Here is a 20,701-nt window from a genome sequence, read left to right as displayed (position 1 = left end):
TACCTTTCATATGTTTAAGAATATCTGAAAATGATTCTCAATTTACCATATTAGTGAAATGATCATATTATTGTATGGTTTCAATTAGATTTTTTTCTGTTGTGATTAATTTCATTCAGATAACATCTTGATAATTTTCAGAAAACCACAGCAATATTCATGAGACGAAATCGACTCCGTTACTCAACACTAGAGGGCGCAGTTCCTCTGCGTCGCTCTTTGGGTCACGTGGTAGGGCGGAAGCGTTTATGTGACCCATGCTGAATCCCGCGCGGGCGCAGCCATTTGCTCTCTTCCTCGATCACTTCAACACCGGTGAGTGCGGAACGACTCTTCTTATCTCAGACTCAGTTTATAACAATAAGGCACTCTCGTTTTACAGGCGACGGACACTTTATAAAAAGCGTATATATCCTTGAGGTTCTTTTAAATTGCGTCTGTATTAGCAGGTGATGAATAATTATTAGTATTTTTACCCGCTCTGTCGCAGCGCCATAATGAGTTGTTGGCTAACGCAGCGGGCTAGCGCGCGTTACTGGCGGGCTGTTAAACCCGAGAGAAAATCTCGTTTTTGTAACTCATTGTATCGTGAACGTTTTTTTATTCTCGCTCTCTTTTAGAAGATCAGATTATTTCCATACCAGAGGCCTTGTTTAAGGCCTTGTGCTGCTTTTCTTCAGTAGCCTATTAGCGTTAGCAGGGAAACATGATTTTTAGTTCTAGATCGGATTTTTCCAGTCGAAACTGGAAAAGTTACTTGCACACAAGACGTGTCACGCAGCCATCTTTCTTCACTTTAATAGCCGTTTTATGTAACTCGGTGACTGTTGATTTAACTCACTCTTGCGTGTGTTTGTGTTTTGATGAAGTTTAGGCTCAGCGCAGAAGCAGCGGCCTCGTGTGTTCGCGGGCATCCTTTATTGTAGACGATGTAACTTAGTTGTTCATTCCTAAACGATGAGTTTAGTTGAACGTTTTGCTTGTTTTTCGGAGTTTGATGTTGAGGGGAAAAGTTATATCTTGAGATGGGTTTTATTAGTATCGGTATTTGGAAATGATGCGGCCTTTGTGTGATGTTACTAACTGTCCCGCCATCTCTCCTGCAGAGTGACTGTAACACAAAGACTAACACACACAAATACAGCAATGGCAGAGAACGAGCCACAGGTTCAGTTTAAGGTAAGCATGACTTTCACATGTACATTGCATGTTAATTTAAAGCACATAATGACATTTTTTCGTGAAAAAAATGTTACTACTTCCAAGCTATGTCCCTATATAATTAACATATTACATTACTGTGTATAAATGTAACAATTCACGCTAATGCTTTATCAGACAACATTGAGGTAACAAATGACATGCTGGTTACAACTGTGTAACATGAATTATTAAAGTACATATAACAATATATCCACCTAAATGAGTTATTTGGACTCCGTGTTCATTTGTTTAAGCTGTTTTTTCCTGCCCACAGCTGGTTCTGGTAGGAGATGGAGGTACGGGGAAAACCACCTTTGTAAAGAGACATTTGACTGGGGAGTTTGAAAAGAAATATGTTGGTGAGTTGCGAATGATGGCGTCTTGGCATAACACCAATATTTCCCGGATTTGATTTTGCATCAAAGTAAATGTTTCTGTTTTTTAGCCACACTTGGAGTTGAGGTACATCCCCTGGTCTTCCACACCAACAGAGGAGCCATCAAATATAATGTCTGGGACACAGCTGGACAGGAGAAGTTTGGAGGCCTGAGAGATGGTTATTACATACAGGGTATGCTGTTTTTCGCACATGTGTTTACATGTAGATTTTTCCATAATCTCAAATGATGTAATTCTACTCGAGTGATTTAACATGTTTGCATCTGTTTTATAGCTCAGTGTGCAATCATCATGTTTGATGTAACCTCTCGAGTGACCTACAAAAACGTACCCAACTGGCATCGTGACTTGGTGCGTGTGTGCGAGAACATTCCCATAGTGCTGTGTGGTAACAAAGTGGACATCAAGGACAGGAAGGTTAAAGCAAAGAGCATCGTGTTCCATCGTAAGAAGAACCTACAGGTAGATAAGCTACTAGTTCTAGTTATATAAGCTCAAGAAACCTGTGGGCCTTTTTGCAATTATTGTTTGTTTATTCAAAAGTATTGGAGAATCAAAGGCTCTAGTGTTGTGATTTTAACTCATCTTTCCCTTTGTCTCTTGCTCTCGCAGTACTACGACATCTCCGCCAAGAGTAATTATAATTTTGAGAAGCCCTTCCTGTGGCTTGCACGGAAACTCATTGGTGATCCTAACCTGGAGTTTGTTGAGATGCCTGCCCTTGCCCCACCTGAAATTGCTATGGACCCATCGCTTGCTGCACAATACGAGCATGACCTGAAAGTAAGCTTATTGACTTAACACAAGCTCTGGGTTCTTCCTTGTTGGTTTTTAAAATTTATATCCGCTGTAATGATCCTGTTTATCCCTTCCAGGTGGCATCAGAAACAGCTCTCCCAGATGAAGATGACGACCTTTAACCTGTTGGTTTCTAATCTCCTTATGGCAATGTCATCGGGGTTTCCTGTTGACAGTATTTCCCCCTACCCTTTTACTGTAAACCCTCCTCCCCCTGGCGCAGAATATTTTTATTTTTCAATTTGTTTTCTTTGTTTTTTGATTTGAGTAAAGTTGTGTGGTTCATTTCATTGTAGACATGCTTACTGTTGCCACCAGGCAACCACTCATACAAACATGCCTACACTTTGACACACACACTCAATAGTGCAAGAGCAGGTCGAGTGTCCCAGTGCTTACTTCTCTACGTAAGGCTCTAAGCACTTAGAGAAATTCTTGGAATAAAAACATTCTCAATATATTTAACATGGCTTGGTCTTATGAACACCTTCATTGACTTGTATGTTGCAGAACTTTGTCATTGAGAGTAAAATTTCACACCTTAACAGCGGTGGTTTGGTCATAATTGTCCTCTAAAGTTGATTCCAGTAATCCTAAGTATTGCACTCTGCAGTTCTGAGGGTTGGTGTTAAGTTTTGTTACTGAATGTTTTCTCATGTAAATGCTAGTTTAAAGGCTAGACTATTATGTAAAGTTAGGTTTGAGGACTGAAATATTGCGCATGCAAACTTGATTCAGATTTGTAATTTTGACATGAAACCCTGGAAAGATTAAAATGATTTTCCTCCTGATATAGTTAAGCCTAAACAAATATTTTTCAAGAACTGTCATGTACAATTGTTAGTAAGAATGACACTTTACAAGTTGTGTAAAGTTCAGCATTTAAAAATGTTCAAAATCAAAGTTGTAACTGTTGATATAAAATAATGCAGCATAAACTCTGACAAATAATTAGTGACATGAACACTATTAAACCCTTTCGGTTTACACCGGACGTGTTTTAATGGTATTACTGAGCTTTATCCGGTATCCAAATGTGCAAATGGGAGTATTGGACAGGATGAATTGACTTTAAAACTTTTGGCTTGTCAAAAAGTAAAAAACATTATCATCCATGTTGGTCATTTGCCAGATAATTTGGCCGAATAGTAGCCTTAATGTGATGTAGCCAATTTCTTCCAAATTGGCAGCTATGGGTCAAATGGTGTGGGTTAAATTGAGCCAGTGTCGACACTAAAGTTAACTTAAATTTCTAATTTTTAAAACTGTATAATTTCAATGAAACTTAAGTCAGTAATGGCCTAACATGTTTGGCATTAAAAAGCACTGAATAAAGCCAAGAATCTACAAAAACAGGCATAGCGAGAGCAGAAATTCATTTATTTTTATCAACAAACTCTCTGTTTAGTCTGTTTTCAGAAGGTTACAACGTTTTTCCAAAGATAAGTTATTTAAGAAATGCAAACCGAAAGATACTGAAAATTAAAGATATAGAAATGAAACATATTATTTGGTTCTTTTTGTTTCAGTTAGCTTAAATAATAACTTTTTGTAAGGGAAAATAATGATTGAATTATGTTTTAAGAAGGTCAATCTTTAAAAACATGGTCTTAATTCAAATTCAGTTGCATGCTCAGTATATCTCCATATGGTTCAACTTACTCTGATCAACTATCATGGGGCAAACTGACCCGTAGGAGCACTTTTTTATAAGAAGCCATATTTTTAAAACTTTTAGTCATAGATGTGTTCTTATAATTTAGATTGATAGGAAACATCCTGAAATTAGATTAAATACTTTTATTGCACTTACGCCTCATTTTCTTTCATATTGAGGACCACAGTAAAAATGGCTCATTTTACACCAATGTCCCCCATTGCTCTTTGGTAGTTCATGAAAGTTAATACATTTACTGGTGCAAATTACATCCTTATTACAATGGTATCGATCTGTAAAATATGATAACTGTATTTTCTTTGTCACACTGTCACAGTAACTATTATCCTGTTAAAAAAAACTGCCATGCAAGTTGGCAGGTGACGTATTTCACAGATCGTAATCTCGTATATAGTCGCCAGGTGGCAGGAAAGAGTCATTTATCTCGTGCTGTACACTGGAGTCGGTTTAAGATTTTGGAATGATCCAAGATAGAGGAAGATTGATGTTACTAAAACCTTTCGGTAAATATTTTGATCACTCTCGAGTTTAAACGTTCTTTCCATGTCGAACCCTAACATTTCCCGCCACTTAACGGGTGAATGTTTGACTTTACGCAGCTCTGCGAAAAATTCTCATCCTATGACATCGAAGTTCCGCGGAATATGTTGCGGTGTCTCGCGATTGTTTCGTCATTCGCCGATCGTTCTGCGCAGCTCTGCGTGCAGTCGAACACAACACACCTCATGAAAACAGATGTTTTCACACACCCATGATGTCGTATCATTACATTCCTTCCTTATCCGCTTAGTGGAGGGGGGCAGGGTTAATGAATGGCAGCTCTCGTGCTTCATGTGTGGTGGAGTGGGTTATATTCATTGATCCTTCACAGTATTTCCTGTGAAACACACATACACTCCCATGAACCCTGAGGGGCGGTTTCTCCTACAGGGCTTAAGTCCCAGATCAACTCAAAATTTGAGTTCTATTGATCAAAAACAATATACACTAACATGTCTTAAAATAAATGAGTGTGATTTTGTCCGAAAATGTTCACATAAATGTTTATTGAAAGTATGCTTTAAAAAATGACTTAAACATCCTAATATAACCAGGCCTAGTCACGGTTTAAACTAATCCCTGTCCGGGAAACCGCCCCTGAAAGTGAATGTTTTACAACTAAGTACAACTAAAACACAATAGTTATTAGTCAGAAGCACGTAGATCTGCTGAGTGGAAATATTTGCAAAACTTGTTTACAGTAATAGAAAAGCAATTCAATTAAGTTCACATTTGAACGAATAATAATAATTTAAACGGATAAATAGCATACACAATCACTAAAATAATGATAATTCGTATTACCAAAAACTAAATGTGACTAGTTTTGTATGGTTACCTGTTAATCTCAAATAAACATAAATTGATATTATTTAACGTTACTAGTATTTAAACGAGTAGTTTAACCGTAAATCCAACAGTTCATTCCAGCTAAAAATAAGCACAAGTAATTCAAAAGATATGACATATTCTCGTTTCGAATGGCTCACACAGGTGTGAATGTGGGCAGTGCACCGGGTACGAGCAGTAGGTGCGCGAGAGCGAGAGAGACAGAGCATGCGTGAGAGCACAGCCCTATCACACCGATTATAGCGAGAAAAGAGGGAGAGGGAGGAAGACAGATTAAGCAGACTGAACACAACTGTTGTTTTAATCCTCTGAGCGGATAGATTTAGATGAAAAAACTACTGGTTTGGAGAAGAGCAGCCATATTGCATGGACCGTTCGTGGAATAACAGGTCTCATTCGAGCAGGATCTCAGAGTTTGGAAGAAATCGTCCAGACTTCATAACTGCGGGATCCGCTGACCGACCAGCCTTAACTTTACCTTTACTTAACTGACGGAGTTTTTATTTATTACTCGTTTATTTGATTTTAAGAGAGTTTACACGAACGATTGAAAGATGAAGGACCGATTGGATCAACTGAAGGCGGTAAGTGTTGCGTTTTTACTTCTTGTTTCGCGAAAGAAACGGGCTTGCGGCATTGCTGCTCGTCGCTCATACTGGGAGTCAACACAAGTGTATGGGAATGACATTACGTAATGCAGTTTGTATAAGAAAACCTACATTTGTTAATGTTGAATAATGAATAAGCATTGTGTAATGTTCGATTAAGGAACAAATCACTTACCTCTAACCACAAAGAGGAAATAATAATAATACGAATTAATAATCATTTTAATAGCAGAGTGTCTGTTAATGAATATCCAACAAGTGTTCCATAACATGATCAAAGTTATGATATCACTTCTTGAGGGATAAATAGAGGAGAGTACACAGTGTAGAGCAGCTGATGAGGTCACCTGATTCAGGGAGGAGGGTGGGGACAAGGGGCACGGGACTCTTGGGGGGATGGGGGTGAGGGACATATGATGAGGATGCTGATCTTCATCTCGTTGTGACGACATGTTTTTAAACCTTGAGTCAGGAAAAAGCCATGACACTTAAATACAGTAAAGAACAGAATACCGTGTTATTATCATCCGACACCATCACTATAATCTGGTTTATGTGAGGTCTCTTCATTATTTGTTTGAGCGTGTTGGCAAAGTTGTCAGATCCTATGGGCAGGGTCAGAGGTGAGGATTTGTTGCTGTGGCGATGACTCTGCCCTGTCAAATATTTCCTTTATTGACTCTATTACCTGATGCAGCCTGACAGGCAACTATGGGTTTGGAAGAGGAACTTACGTGTGCGTTTATGGGCGAACCTTATTTACATTAGTCATGGACATGTTTCCATACTGTTTTGCATACAGTCAGAAACTCTCACTCCCTTTGTTTATTTATCCTTCCTTTATATTCTATTTTTCGTTTCACCGCTTCTCCTTTATATTCATGTAATGTTTTTTTGGAAATAAAGGTAAGCTGTGCTTCCTCCAGCCTGGGTGTTGTTATTTGGTTCATAAAGGTTTGTGCATGTTGCTGTTGCATAGCTAGCTAAGGGGTCATTAAAGTGAGGGTCGATTTTCTCTTCCAAGCTTTGGCTTGACATCTCCTTTAGTACAAATCTAAGTAGTGATTCTTTAGCACCTTACAGGTCAAATTCATTTATCTTTTCCAGGTGTCTTTGAACAAGTCACAGGTTATGACATCACTCATGTCCACAACAGAAACTCGATGAGTTGTGTATTGACGAAAACATTCAATACTTACAGTTAGGGATTTGTTCATGTAGTGGTGATGTTTGTCTTGGTTGACCCTACTGTCTGAGCCATACTTAATCTTTCATTTATTTAAAAACATTTGCTTGGGACATGTCGAGTGACCCCCTTTGGTAGGAAATCCTGTTAAGAGAAACACATCTTCATTTCTACCCCTTAATAAATGAGCTTTTAGTCCGAATGTGTGTCTGTCTCTCCACTGTAATGTTTAACTTGGTGTGGCCGCTCTGTTCTTTAAATCTTTGTGTGTATTTGAGACTTATAAGCATACACTCACTCACACACACTGGTTGTCCCTTAAGTGCCAAAGGAACTGAGGGACATTAAACAGCAAAGTGGAAACTGTGTAAATGTGACAATGTGTTTTTTCAAAAAAACTTTGGATTACACTAATGTTAGACACTATACTCTACCAGCACACTCAGTGTAGTTAAACCCAATCTTTTTCTTCAACTCATGTCCCCTTAGCAGGAAGTCTTTTGCAGGCTTATCGTTCTACCTCGATTCACAGCGTTTCCTGCGCACTGCCTGTGTGTGTGTGTGTATGTGTGTCTTTGACCTTCATAAAAGAAACCTGTTGTATTGGCAACACATTGTTAGGTCACAAATATACTTGAAAAGAGATCAGAACTCTTTGTCCGCGTAATAGATAGTATTACATTTTTCCAGAGGAGCCATGCAGAACAGATCTTCACTTCGAATCAGTTATTTCGTGTTTTTCTTATTTTCTAATCATTTCAGGTCGTGGCAGTTGTTTTCTCACAAAAATCAGTAAAAAGCTTAAATGATGCAATGAAATTCCACCGCTTGTTGAGTAGAGATGTTCTAGTGGTTTATACTAGAATAATGAGAAAGATATTTGGACAAATGCTTGTAACCAAACAGTTCTGGGACATCATCGACTAAGGAAAGACTTATTTATAATTTTTTTGTTCTGTTGAACCGGAAGAAGATATTTTGAAGAATGTAGGAAAGCAAACAGTTCTGTGGAACTTTTGACTACCGTTTTAATTGTTCCTACTATGGTAGTCAATTGTGGCCAAGAACTGTTTGGTTACAAGCATTCTTCCAAATATCTTTTTTCCTCAGAATAAAATAAATTGATACAGCTTTGGAACAACTTGAGGGCGACAGATTCTTTTATTTTGGTTGAGCTGTGCCTTTAAAGGTTACCATGGTACCTTTTTGGAAGGATTTCAATATGACATTTGATCCCTCAAAAATGTCGCTCAGGCGCCATACGGTGTTTCAGACCAACTGTGTGTGGATGTGTATGTGCATGTTGTGTGTTGTCTGTGGTAGAATTACAGAACTGTCGTTTTGATGACTGAGAGAAATCCTTGAGGGGTGTTATTCAGGAAACAAGAAGGTGTGATTACACTTGGACTTCAGCCCTCGAATCTCCTGACTCGCATTTGAGTTAAACAGCTGCCAAGCGTGTGCCTCTGTTATAATAATTTCAATCAAAACTCAAATACAAATTCTCAGAGAATGTGTTTATTACCAATATATTGACCATCTGTTTATATTTTACTAAACCCCTGATGATAGAGTCCGGACATCAGAAAAAGTTTTGTTTTCATTTTTAAAAGAGGGAAAAATGTATTATGGATGTGAAAAAAAGGACGCACGCTTTTGAGAGACAACATACTTTGTAGGATTTCTGGAAATTAAAATGTTCAAACCAGAAGCAATAATACCCAACAAATAGAGAAGGGATGAGTCTTGATACAACATAAAATAGTTACTTTATTTCAGTTTTTAAGTGCTTATGAATAAGGAATATGGCCTGATGGATGTGACAAGTGCCCATTGCGAACTACATTAATCTATGAAGGTTCATTCAGTGTTTCAGAGCAATTCTGATGTGTCAGAAGACGCCTGCAGAGACGGAAGCCCGCAAGACACGATAAAGATAAGAAACCTAGTGTAGTTTGTTAACATCGAACGAAAACCAATTAAGAAATATAAGATAATAATTCAAATAAAATAAAATAAAATAAAATGTAAATGCTTGGAGTTACTTATTAGATTGATCGAGAAAGAATGAACATAAACGTTCAATATGCTGCAAAGTATAAAGGAGAGGTTTCGTCTCTCAGAATCAGCATTAGGTCAATTGACAGTATTTTTCAAATGCACGTACATAATTCCTCCTCGCATCTTTTGTTTTCTAGGAAATGTTAAACTTGTAATCTTTTATCTGAATATCATAACTTCCTATGAAATGACTGACTTACGATTTATGCAAAACTAAGCTGTAATAAAGCCAGTCTGATTTGATCCACTACCATACAAATGCAACACAATCCATTTAACAACTGAAATCTAAAATCAAATCCCGCTTTTCAGCTTTTTTACTTGTGTGTCATTGTACTCAGATATATGTCACGATAAGTCCGTCACTGTTTAGGTTTCATCTCAACTTTAAGGACATGTGGACAATAGTAACCCCTGTGTGTTTATTATTACATGAAATGTCCATTTTACATTGTAATAAATGAACTTAATAACCAATATACAGCCGCAGAAAAGATGAAGAGACCATTTCAAGGACAATCTTAAGTTTTTGAATTTACTAGTTGGAGATGCTATGTATTTTTTCAGACCTCAAATGTTCCAAAGAAAAAAAGTTAATATTCACTTTGAAGCAATACAACAGTGATATTTGTACATGCATTTAGGAAAATATCACAAATATTTTTTTATGTGATAACCTCAAGTTGTTATGAGTCTTGTTATATTGTGTTTCAGACATGCGATCATGATGATGAAGATGTTGAAATCGCTGTGGACAACGCTGCTTTTATGGATGAGTTCTTCTGCCAGGCATGTGTATATAATGATTTATTTACAGTGTGTTGTTGAAAATACGTCTGACAAGCTTGAATGAATGAATGTGGGTAATAGTGTTGTTTTTTAATTAACCTTGTTCCTTTGTCACAGATTGAAGACATTAGGAACAGCATCGATAAGATCGATGACAATGTGGCTGAAGTCAAGAAGGTTTACTCAGTTATTCTTTCTGCGCCAACGTCAGACCAGAGTAAAAGCAACATTCACATACAGATATACACACCTAGACAAACATGAAATATTTTGAGTCGTGTTGTACTTTTATATCTGGTTAAATCGTTTTTTAAAACAGCATATGTCAATGCTCAGTATAAGTGTAGCATCAGTGTTAAAAGTCAACATGAATCATATTGTGAATATATTTCCTCTTCATTGTCAGAAACACAGGATGACTTGGAGGCGATTACAAACGATATCAAGAAAATGGCGAACAACGCCCGTAACAAACTGAAGAGTAAGTGCTCTTACCTGTACAGCATGCTAGACCGCTTTGGTTTTATCATTGTTTTACACAGAACATGGTTTTGCTTTTGAAATACTGCTGAGCAGAATGGTGCCCCTAATATTTTGCTGTTTCGTCAAATACAATGTTTACACTGTCTGTTGTGTTTTTGTGTGTAGCCATTGAAAGAAATCTTGAGACTGAAGAGATGGAGAGAGTATCAGCTGACATTAGGATACGCAAATCACAGGTCAGTCAGTATGTCATATTATAATATATCAGGGGTGCCACATTATATTGGTGTTGAGAATACTAGTGACATTAAAAAACAGGTTTATTGATATCATGTTCAGTTTAAAGCTTTGCTTTAAATGCCAGAATGGTTACAAACTTTCTTTCTCTACATCCCTACACTATTTTCAGTGGCCAAGATAAGAGAAAACACAGAATAATACAAATTAAAGATTTTGTTTTAATGGATATTAGCATAATATGATTATTATGAAGGCCTGAAAAAATATGAATATGAAAAAAAAGGCCTGATATGAATTATTATGCTAAAATATTATAAGCTAGCTGCACATTTATTTGAACAAATCTTGTATCATCAGGCAGAGCTTTAAAAATTCTGAGTTTACAAGTTGTAATTCTGAGCACTCAATGAGCACTCCTGTTTTCAATTCGGATATCATATAAACTCACCTTTATGACTTGGCTCTGTAGAATACTCAATTCTGATTGGTCAGTCACATCTTTCTGTGGTTCCTCATTATATTGAACTGCTCATCCCGGCTACCTCTTCAGTCTTATTGAATTTTTTATATAATAAAAGAATACCTTATAAGACACTAAAACGTGATAGTTCACCCAAAAATGAAGATTCCTTCATCATTTACTCACCCTCTTGTCATTCCAAACCTACATGATTTATGCAGACACAGCACTGGACCCCAATCACTTCTATATTGTATGGACCCAAAACAAATTTAACTGAATGGGTGCCTGTTAACAACATTCTTTAAATATCTTCTTTCGTGTTCGGTGGAAGAAAGTCAAACAGGATTCAAATAGAGTAAATGATGACTTAATTTTTTTTTTTTCTGGTGAACTATCACTTTAAATCAAGATTTACTAACAGCTTGGGGCAGCACAAACGCCTCTTTTTTGCCATAAAAAAAACTACTGTCTGTATTTACTACAGAAACGCAGTGAAAATTAGAGCTGAAAAGGAGAGGACACAGTTGTTTTTCATTTCTGCCCCAAAGTCTATGGGTTTTTTAAATGGGTTTTTGTAAATCGTCTGAAATAAGGTTTGTGGTAAACAAAAGCTCTAAATATTTTCACGTTGTCTTTAATACACGTAGATTACCAGAGAGCACATTTTTAATAAAGTTTGAAGGAGTTGTCAGAGGCTTTGGGGTGGTGATGTTGATATCGAGCGACCATAGGTAGTCCGTTTATAGCATCATATTAGCTTTTTACTTCTGCCGATTGGATTTCGGCGTCAAAAGTAACAAATGTTGTGTTAATTTGTAAAGATTATCTTGATAGAGAAAACATTCAATTATAAGTAAAACATTTAATTCACCATCAATTCAAACATAAACCTTTGTAAATCACAGAGCTTATTTTTTTGCGATCTTCCAAAAGTCTATTGGAAAAATGCATAGGCTTTCTGTCTAAGGAACCACTGCAGCGCTAACGTCCGGGTTGGCCTACAAAAACATATCATCTCTGCGGCTCCATATGATGGGAATCTGTTTATGTACAGTATATCTTAATGTATATTTGCAGTATGTTTGCACCATATGTACATTTTCTTCTCCACTAAGCTCCTGTTGCCAAGTCAAATTCCTTGTGTGTGTGTGTGTGTAAACATACTTGGTAATAAAGCTCCTTCTGATTCTGATCCTGAAATGACCCGCAGAAATTTCCACCCCCTCTGCGTTTTTTTTAATTGCACTATTGCGCTATTTTGGCTTGTTGTTTAGTAACTCTGGCCCTTAAAGGGACAGTTCACCCAAAAATGATAATTCAGTCATCATTTACTCACCCTCAGATTACTCCAAATCTTTGCTTTGATGAACACAGAGGAAGATATTGGGATGAATGTCACTCAGTAACCAAACAGATCTCAACCCCCATTGACAGCCATTGTAGGGAAAATAAATACTATGGGAGTCAATGGGGGGTGAGATCTGTTTGGTTACTCACATTCTTCCAAATATCTTACTTTGTGTTAAGCAGAACAAAGAATTGTATACAGGTTTGAAACAACCTGAGGATAAGTAAATGACAGAATTTTCATTTTTGAGTGAACGATTCCTTCAACCTCAAAGCAGTATTTTGTGTCAGCTGGTCTTTATCCAAAAATCTGTCTATACATTATCTCTTAATTGTGATTTTCCAATACACATTGTATGCTCTTTTGACTAATCTCACATTCTCTCCTGGCAGCACGCTGTTCTTTCCAGGAAGTTTGTCGATGTGATGACCAAATACAATGAAGCTCAGGTGGACTTCAGAGAGAAGAGCAAAGGTCGCATTCAGAGACAATTAGAGATCAGTAAGTGTTTCACAAACACAAACGCACACACAGTCCTGTGGCTGTTGAAGTTTCACTACAAGAATTTATGGTGACTTCAGCTGACCACAATGTATGTGTTTCTTCCTGTGGTTGTAGCGTGTCAAACAGATGCTGCTTTGTTACCATTTTCTTGGCTGATTGTCATTTTTCTTCTGCTTCTGTCTGTAGCTGGAAAAACTACAACTGATGAGGAACTCGAGGAAATGCTGGAGGGAGGGAACACAGCAGTTTTCACAGCAGGGGTAACAGAGATGTCCTAAACCAGAATATACATGGGAGACATAAAAATATCATTTTATTAAGATGAGAATAAGGTGATATGGGATAGTTCAGCCAAAGGTTTTAAGTCTGTCATCATTTATTCACCCTCATGTCATGTAAAACCTGTTTATGACTGTTTCTTCTGTGGAACACAAAATAAGATATTTTGAGAAATGGTTTTGTGTCCATACAATGGAAGTCAATGGGAATCCATGTTATTTGGTTTCCAACATTATTGAAAATAACTTCTGTTTGGAATGATGAGTAAATGGTGAGGGTGAGTAAATGATGGAAGAATTTTCATTTTAGGGTGAACTATCCCTTTAAGAGGCCTGATTTGGGCCAGTTTTAACAGAATTGCCTCAAAGTAACATAGACCCAAGACCTCTGTTTTTTGGCCATCAAGCTTTATTAGCTTCTTTATTAGAAGTTCTGCTTGGATAAATATGACTACCATCCCTATTCAGATGTCTTTTTCAGTTTGTCAAGAACTATTTACTATTTTTATATGCGAATGAGTGGACATTTGCTTCTCTATTCAAGAACATTCAATCTCAACTATATTAAAGGCGATCACGGTTTACTGAGATTTCTGATTTCAGAGTTCATATGTGTTTTGTAGATTGTGGATTCGGGGATCTCTAAGCAAGCACTGAGTGAGATTGAAGCACGTCACAAAGACATCGTACGTCTAGAGAGCAGTATAAAAGAATTGCACGACATGTTTGTGGACATCGCAATGCTGGTGGAGAGCCAGGTACACTCATCTCCCCATTCTTCACTCTCTGTCATTTCATGCACCAAAACTCCTTCAAGCTAAACCTGCTGTCAGTATTTTTTATCCTGTCATCATCTTTTGGCATCGTCTTCTCTATCTCTTTGTCGATAGCCCCCATTTTTCTCTTTGTTCATACTCCTTCTTTGGCTACTAAGCCACATGCTGCGGTTTGGAGTGGCTTCCCATCAGACTCTGCTTTTCACATGATGTGAGTCCTCTGTAACTTTCCTCTGTTTGCATGACCTGCTCATCGACTTCACTCTCTCGTTTCCATGTATATTCATTTGCATGATTTGGTCACAAACTATACACACCCATTCTGTTGCCTTGGTTTGCCTATAAGAGAAGATTTTAGGCATCATAGACATGCCAAATGAGCAAAATTATTGTGCAGTAAAAGACATCATTTTAGAAACCATCTTTCACAAACAGAATGGATCAGAGCTATGATGATCAATATATCATATCATTTTACAACATAATATATAGAGCAGTGATACATTATTGACCACCATTGTTTTATTTATTGACTGCTTGCTTTGGAGAAACACTAAGAGGTAAGATTCTGTCATTTCTATATTGTTTATTATAACCATTAAAGTAAAAGTTCATCTCAAAAGAGTGATATTGTTTACTCACCCACATGACGTTCAACATGTTTTGAGACCTCAAGGCATCTTCGGAACACAAATAAAGATATTATAAGTGACATCTGAGAGATTTCCAGTTGTTGTCAAGGTCCAGAAAAGTACTAAAGATATTGTTAAGTTGGTCCATGCGCTCATAGTGGCTCAATTTAAATTTTTTGAAGCGACGACAAAACTTTATTTGCGAATAACAAACCGAAATAACAACTTGAACCGATATATTCTCTGTCTTGTCGGCCTATGGTGCGCGTTCACGAGAGCACTTCAATGATGCACGTTCGGTGGGGGCAGATAACACAAAAAATAACACAATTTTGATTTTGAGATGAACTTTTCCTTCAAGAAACAACTTAAGACAAATATGACCTGACAAACTGCTTACTGCAGGCTTCGCATTACTCTGTTTATATGCATATTTCAAAAGGTGTGCTGTACATTTTTTAGCGATTAAGACATTCTTTTAACCTTTTGTCTTTACAAAACAGTGTGCAAGACGTTTTGTTTTATCTTGATCTCGTACGTTCATATGTTTCAGGGCAACATGGTTGATAATATTGAAGTGAATGTGGGCAAAGCTGTTGATCACATTGAAGTGGCAAAGGAAGAAACCAAGAAAGCAGTCAAGTATCAGAGCAAGGCCAGGAAGGTATGAACCTCACATGCCATCATGTTTGACATCTCAATAATATACTGCCTCTGGCCTCTGCCGTTTCTGTTCTTCTTCTCTTTATTTTCCCCTACCCTTCTCTCTCTCTCTCTCTCTCTATCTCTCTCTCTCTCTCTCTCTCTCTCTCTCTCTCTCTCTCTCCCTCTCCCTCTCTTTGTTCTATTTTCTTCCTCTCTTTCTCTTTTTATCTTTTGCTTCACCCCAAACCCTTGTCAGGGTGGTATGATTGACAGGATTGAGTGCAACATGGACCAGTCAGTGGGTTTTGTGGAACGTGCCGTTGCCGATACTAAAAAAGCAGCTAAATATCAGCAAGAGGCCCAGCGTGTGAGTTCATGATAAATATGTGGCCCCGCCCCTCTCATTCCTTAAGACTCTCCTTATTCTGTCCAAACCCATTGTACATATGCATGAATAGACACATCCGAACACACTGACAAACCCAGCAGTTATAACTTATCCTAATATTCCCTGAAAGGTCTCATTACTGAAGACGTGTACTTAAAGGTCGAATGTGTAATTTTTTGGAGGATCAATTTACAGAAATGGTATATAATTTGAAGTATGTTTATAATTTGTGTATGAAGACCTAACATGATGAAGCGTTATGTTTTTATTACCTTAGAACAAGGTTTTTCTATCTACATTCACTGCGGGTCCCCATACACGGAATTCACCATTTTGTCTCTACAGTAGCCCTAAACGGACAAACTTCTTGATAGAGTGCATTTTATTAAAACGTGATTTCCTTCGGCAATGAAGCGAAAAAGTGACGACATCTTAGTTATGTGTCCAAGCACCGAAGTGCTTCTAAAGGAAGGGGTGAGCCGTTGGTTGCAATTTTCAACCTCACCACTAGTTGCCACTAAATTTCATACACTGGACCTTTAAAGCCACAAGTCTTCAACTGCAACTAGACATTGGCACACTTTCTTTTTCTTTCTTTCTTCCTTTCATTCTTTTTTTCTTTCTTTCTCTTTCTTTGGTTCTTTCTTCTACACAATGACCCTTGAAATGCAATGTTTAGTCCTTAAAAGATGTCTGTGGATATTTTTCATCATTTATTTCATTCAGAGTCAGAAGCTAACATTACTCGGTTTATGTGTTTGTTTTCCATACAGAAAACAATCATAATTGTGATCGTGGTTGTGACGATTTTGGCAATTATTGCTTTAATAGTTGGTCTTAGTTTAGGTCTGAAGACTGCATGGTGAGTAGATCTTAAAGGAAGTTGTGTGTGGTTTGGGAATGAGATAGGCTCTTTAGTTTGGATTCTTCTTATTCCTCTTTTATGTAAAACATGTTTTTGTTGTGCTTTGGGATCCGAGGATCTGTTTAGTCTTGGTTTTAACTTCAGGGTTCTTTTAGGGTTTTTTAGGGGGCTCTAGTGTTATTCCTATGGTGGAGGGTTAAAGACTTCTGTTTTGTTCTGTTCTGTTGGATAAATGTTGATGTTTATGTTTTATCTCTTGTAGAAGATGATCATACTGGGTGTGATTGGGGTTGTTGTAGTCGTCGTCATCATCATTATCATCGTACTCACGCAGGTTCTGTAAGATAACCTCTCCATCATCACATCTCCTCTGTGGCTACTCACAAACACTCCACTATTATTTTCGTACTCCTCACTCTTTGGCATCCCTCCCTCATTTTACCTGGAGACAAGATGCCGGTCAAGACAAACGCTCCGCCCCATCAGTCTGTAGCCCCTCCCTTCATCAACACAAGCCAGTGGGAAACTACACACAAAAACTGTATTTTATGCCACAACGTGACAGGAATGTTAAAGGACTTCTTCTACATTCGAGGACTAATGAAGGAAACATGGTAGTAAACAGACAGTTAAATAAGGGATTTTTAGAAGGGAAAGGTAACTTCGATTTCATGCCTTTACATTTTTATTGTTTCCTACACATCGTTGCAACATCTACAAGATGTACTTCTAAGCTGTTTTTGATCACAAGTGCACAGAGAAAGCTTATATTTTGGAACCCTGTGAAATGAACAAATTGATGGGTCATCCAGAATGAAGGACACATCTGAGACTGATTTCAGAGAATGATGTTTTCTTAATGTGATTAAACCCTGTATGTGAAAGAAGATTTGAAGGAATAAATGAAATTTTATATTTTGTAATGTTGTTGTAAATATATGTTGAATTATTGGAGGGAAAGATGGCGATCTTTTCAAATGTGTATTTAAATTGTAATATTTGTTTTTAAAAGAAATTTAAAGAGAAATGAATGGTGAATACATTCTTTACCACCTCGGATGCCCAAATAGCAGGTCATAAGCATTACATTACATTTACATTTATGCATTTGGCAGACGCTTTTATCCAAAGCGACTTACATTGCTTTATCCTATACATTTTACATAGGTATTTGCAATCCCCTGGGATTGAACCCACGCAATGCGCTTACCACTGAGCTACAGGAAAGCACCATAGGAGAAATAGGGTAGATGGCAAATATCATTACATCATTAAAAAAATAAGTATTCTTGTGCTTATTGTGCCTTATTACAAAGCTTAAAATAAACCATGCAATAATATTTTTTACTTAATATAATGAAAAAGAAAATATCTGGAGGTGGAAGAGCAGGTTTTTGGTGAATTGGGTCACAGTGAGACGGTGATGTGTGTGCATTTCTGTACTCATGTTATTAGGAACAACTATCACTAGAACTTCTTGTTTGGTTTCTATTATGAGTCAATGACTCACCTGGTGAGACAAAACTGTACATTCAGAACAATCATGATCATGTGTGCTACACCCAATGTGGTAAGTTCTCTCTCTCTCTCTCTCTCTCCCACACACACATACACAGCCTTTAACCCACACTTTTCCTATGTTATATTCCCTTTTCCTGTTTGTCAACAGATAACTGAATTATAAGGGAATGTGATCTAATCAGATTTAAATTTCTCTATTCCCTCCTGTTATTGACATGTTCCCTCTGTAGAAAAAAATGATGATCATGCTTTGCTGTGTGATTCTGGGAATTGTTGTCTTTTCTTACCTTTACAGCTTCTTTTCTTAATGGTAAGCATTTAGAAAATTACAGTATATTCTCTACATACTATCACACATGTATGAGGGAGACTTGGCCTAGTTGTCAAAAGAGACATATCAGTAACTTTAAGGTATTGAGATGACATTACAATGATACAAATGCTTTTCTCTAGCAGTGCTTTTTTACGTTGTCTTCAAACACCATCAAGTCATAAATCACTTCTGTTGGTCAAAACTTTGATATTTTTGTATAGTTGAGCTTCCAAAAGATGGTAAATGATCCGTATGCTTTCATCCTTGGTAATAAAGATAAATGCATTCAACAGTACTTAGACGTCAAGGTATTACTTAAAAAAAATATTTGGGAAAATCACTGGATTAAAATAATTGACAACTACTCCCAGTCTCCCATATGTATATTTTAAGTACAATTTAAGGGTCATTCTTTAATTGTGTGTGCATCTGTATTGCCATCAAGATAAAGCATCAATGTCTACATTAATAAAAAATTCTAGAAAAAGCCATATCTTTTGTTAAAGTAAAAGGTTATATATCACATTAAACCCTGATTTGTTTTAAGTTGCTAATTCTACTCTGTATTTAAGCATGAAAATAACTACAATGTCTTTTTATAATGTTGCCTTTTTTATATTGGACAATGAAGAGTTAGGGATAGGGTCTTTATAAAATGACCCATTAAATCTTATGCTATAAAATACTCTTTATTCTCATCTCAAACATTCATTCATTTACTGTTTCAGGCTGAAATAACATCCAAGGCTCAACCAGCTTCATTCCTTTCTTTTCTGATGTATGCCCATGTTCACAAGATATTCATTATTTTTGTTGTGTAGTGTGACTGTACTTCAACCAGACAAACCTGAAATACAGACAGTGAATCTGAAGACGAGCGCCCCCTGCTGTACTTAGCTGTTCATTTCTTAAAATAAAGGACAGAGAAGAGAGTCATACTTTTGTTTTTATTTCTTTTGGTTAGTTGTTTCTTAGTTGTATTTCCCATACATCACCCATATTTCTTATAATTGAATAAGAAAAAAAGCCACTATTGTTGTTTGTATGTTTTAGTGTAACTGTTAACGTGAGCAGTATTTTGTGTAAATTGAATGTCTATTTGATTGCTTAATAAGGGATGGTTGTCTTTCGTGTGTTATGTGACAATCTATTAAAATGACTCAGCATGAAAACCTGTTTTATCTTTGATTGTCTAACTTGCTTATAAGGTCTTTGCATACAGGGAGTTCCTTTTTTTATTAAATTTAGATTGACATGAATTTAATGGCAAATAGCAACCAATCACAAAGCATCACAGAACATTATTTGCAGCTAATATAGGTTGATCAAATAACTGCAAAAAATCTCTTAGTTTGAAATCAGACCATTTAGAGTGCTATTAAATACATCTAAAATTAGAAGTAGATGAGCGATACTAACTGTAAGGAATTCTGCAAAATCTGTGAAATTAAATCTTAAATTAAACGTTGACTGAAAGTAGGACAACTATCAAATTTAAACAATTCAAAGAAATGGACTCATATCAGAACTATTTCAACCTGAAGGATTTTAATTGCTACAGTGCTTTAAGAAAAGACAATGAATCGTGTATATACAGTATAACTATATAAATATTATAAAATATAATGGTACTCCTACAAATTTAGTCCATTATCATTTTGCATAACAAAATTATGATTTACATATGAATTTTCAATAATACCATCAAATGTAGACAGTATATGGGCCATTCTATAGAATTCGTGCAAACTGCTGCCCCAAATAAAAACACACATTTATAAAGCATTCAAGTATTCAAATCTTAGTTGTTAACTAAGATCCTTACCATCTTTAAAATATATATAAAATAATCAATTATTGGGTATTTTCAATTGTGAGATGGGTGTCCCGAACCCAAATCCCTAAATTTAAGGATTTTTTGTGCTTTTTTCTTTCTGATGTTCAAAATATATTTATTTTATTTTTAAATGATTAATATAAAAAATATGATTTTCATTTCACTACCAAAACAGTGTATGTTTTAGTACATTGGCTAAGACTGATTTTAGCCACACCCATACATTTGTATCATGAATCATTACACTCTCTAATAGCTACATGGTGAGTAGATCGCATCTTGAGTCTTATCATCTTG

The 20,701-nt window shown here is 36.6% G+C and overlaps 2 protein-coding genes across 5 annotated transcripts; both read left to right on the top strand.

The window, feature by feature from the left end:
• Positions 1 to 231: 231 nt before the first annotated feature.
• Positions 232 to 3,191, top strand: ran (RAN, member RAS oncogene family). Of its 2 annotated transcripts, none has more exons than XM_056770439.1 (7): positions 232 to 315; positions 1,107 to 1,179; positions 1,478 to 1,562; positions 1,649 to 1,774; positions 1,877 to 2,064; positions 2,215 to 2,385; positions 2,478 to 3,191. In XM_056770439.1, the coding sequence occupies exons 2-7, from the start codon at positions 1,147 to 1,149 to the stop codon at positions 2,520 to 2,522; spliced, it is 648 nt and encodes a 215-aa protein (XP_056626417.1). In that variant the 5' UTR covers positions 232 to 315; positions 1,107 to 1,146; the 3' UTR covers positions 2,523 to 3,191. The 2 variants fall into 2 exon arrangements, with proteins under 2 accessions (XP_056626417.1, XP_056626418.1); XM_056770440.1 differs by lacking the exon at positions 232 to 315 and adding an exon at positions 427 to 449.
• Positions 3,192 to 5,654: 2,463 nt separating this feature from the next.
• On the top strand, positions 5,655 to 18,577 carry stx3b (syntaxin 3b). 3 transcript variants are annotated; one of them, XM_056769890.1, is made up of 11 exons: positions 5,655 to 6,051; positions 10,037 to 10,111; positions 10,229 to 10,328; positions 10,518 to 10,592; positions 10,760 to 10,830; positions 13,038 to 13,146; positions 13,336 to 13,409; positions 14,051 to 14,185; positions 15,389 to 15,499; positions 15,737 to 15,847; positions 18,485 to 18,577. In XM_056769890.1, exons 1-11 carry the CDS (start codon positions 6,022 to 6,024, stop codon positions 18,560 to 18,562), a joined length of 969 nt encoding a protein of 322 aa, XP_056625868.1. In that variant the 5' UTR covers positions 5,655 to 6,021; the 3' UTR covers positions 18,563 to 18,577. The 3 variants fall into 3 exon arrangements, with proteins under 3 accessions (XP_056625868.1, XP_056625866.1, XP_056625867.1); XM_056769888.1 differs by lacking the exons at positions 15,737 to 15,847; positions 18,485 to 18,577 and adding exons at positions 16,642 to 16,730; positions 16,996 to 17,656 and having other exon boundaries at positions 5,656 to 6,051; XM_056769889.1 differs by lacking the exons at positions 15,737 to 15,847; positions 18,485 to 18,577 and adding an exon at positions 16,996 to 17,656 and having other exon boundaries at positions 5,657 to 6,051.
• The last annotated feature ends 2,124 nt before the right edge of the window (positions 18,578 to 20,701 follow it).

The sequence above is a fragment of the Triplophysa dalaica genome, chromosome 16 (assembly GCF_015846415.1).
Source record: "Triplophysa dalaica isolate WHDGS20190420 chromosome 16, ASM1584641v1, whole genome shotgun sequence".
In the NCBI taxonomy this organism is placed as follows: domain Eukaryota; kingdom Metazoa; phylum Chordata; class Actinopteri; order Cypriniformes; family Nemacheilidae; genus Triplophysa; species Triplophysa dalaica.
This window is presented reverse-complemented; position numbering and strand designations above follow the sequence as displayed.

What these genes read in the sequence shown, in the direction of transcription:
- stx3b (XM_056769890.1), top strand. Translation starts at nt 6,022, where the DNA reads ATGAAGGACCGATTGGATCAACTGAAGGCG. An exon ending in ATCAGAGCAAGGCCAGGAAG is followed by an intron (nt 15,500 to 15,736) that starts GTATGAACCTCA and finishes AACCCTTGTCAG; the next exon opens with GGTGGTATGATTGACAGGAT. An exon ending in ATCAGCAAGAGGCCCAGCGT is followed by an intron (nt 15,848 to 18,484) that starts GTGAGTTCATGA and finishes TTCCCTCTGTAG; the next exon opens with AAAAAAATGATGATCATGCT.
- ran (XM_056770439.1), top strand. Translation starts at nt 1,147, where the DNA reads ATGGCAGAGAACGAGCCACAGGTTCAGTTTAAG. An exon ending in GTTTGAAAAGAAATATGTTG is followed by an intron (nt 1,563 to 1,648) that starts GTGAGTTGCGAA and finishes TCTGTTTTTTAG; the next exon opens with CCACACTTGGAGTTGAGGTA. An exon ending in AGATGGTTATTACATACAGG is followed by an intron (nt 1,775 to 1,876) that starts GTATGCTGTTTT and finishes TCTGTTTTATAG; the next exon opens with CTCAGTGTGCAATCATCATG.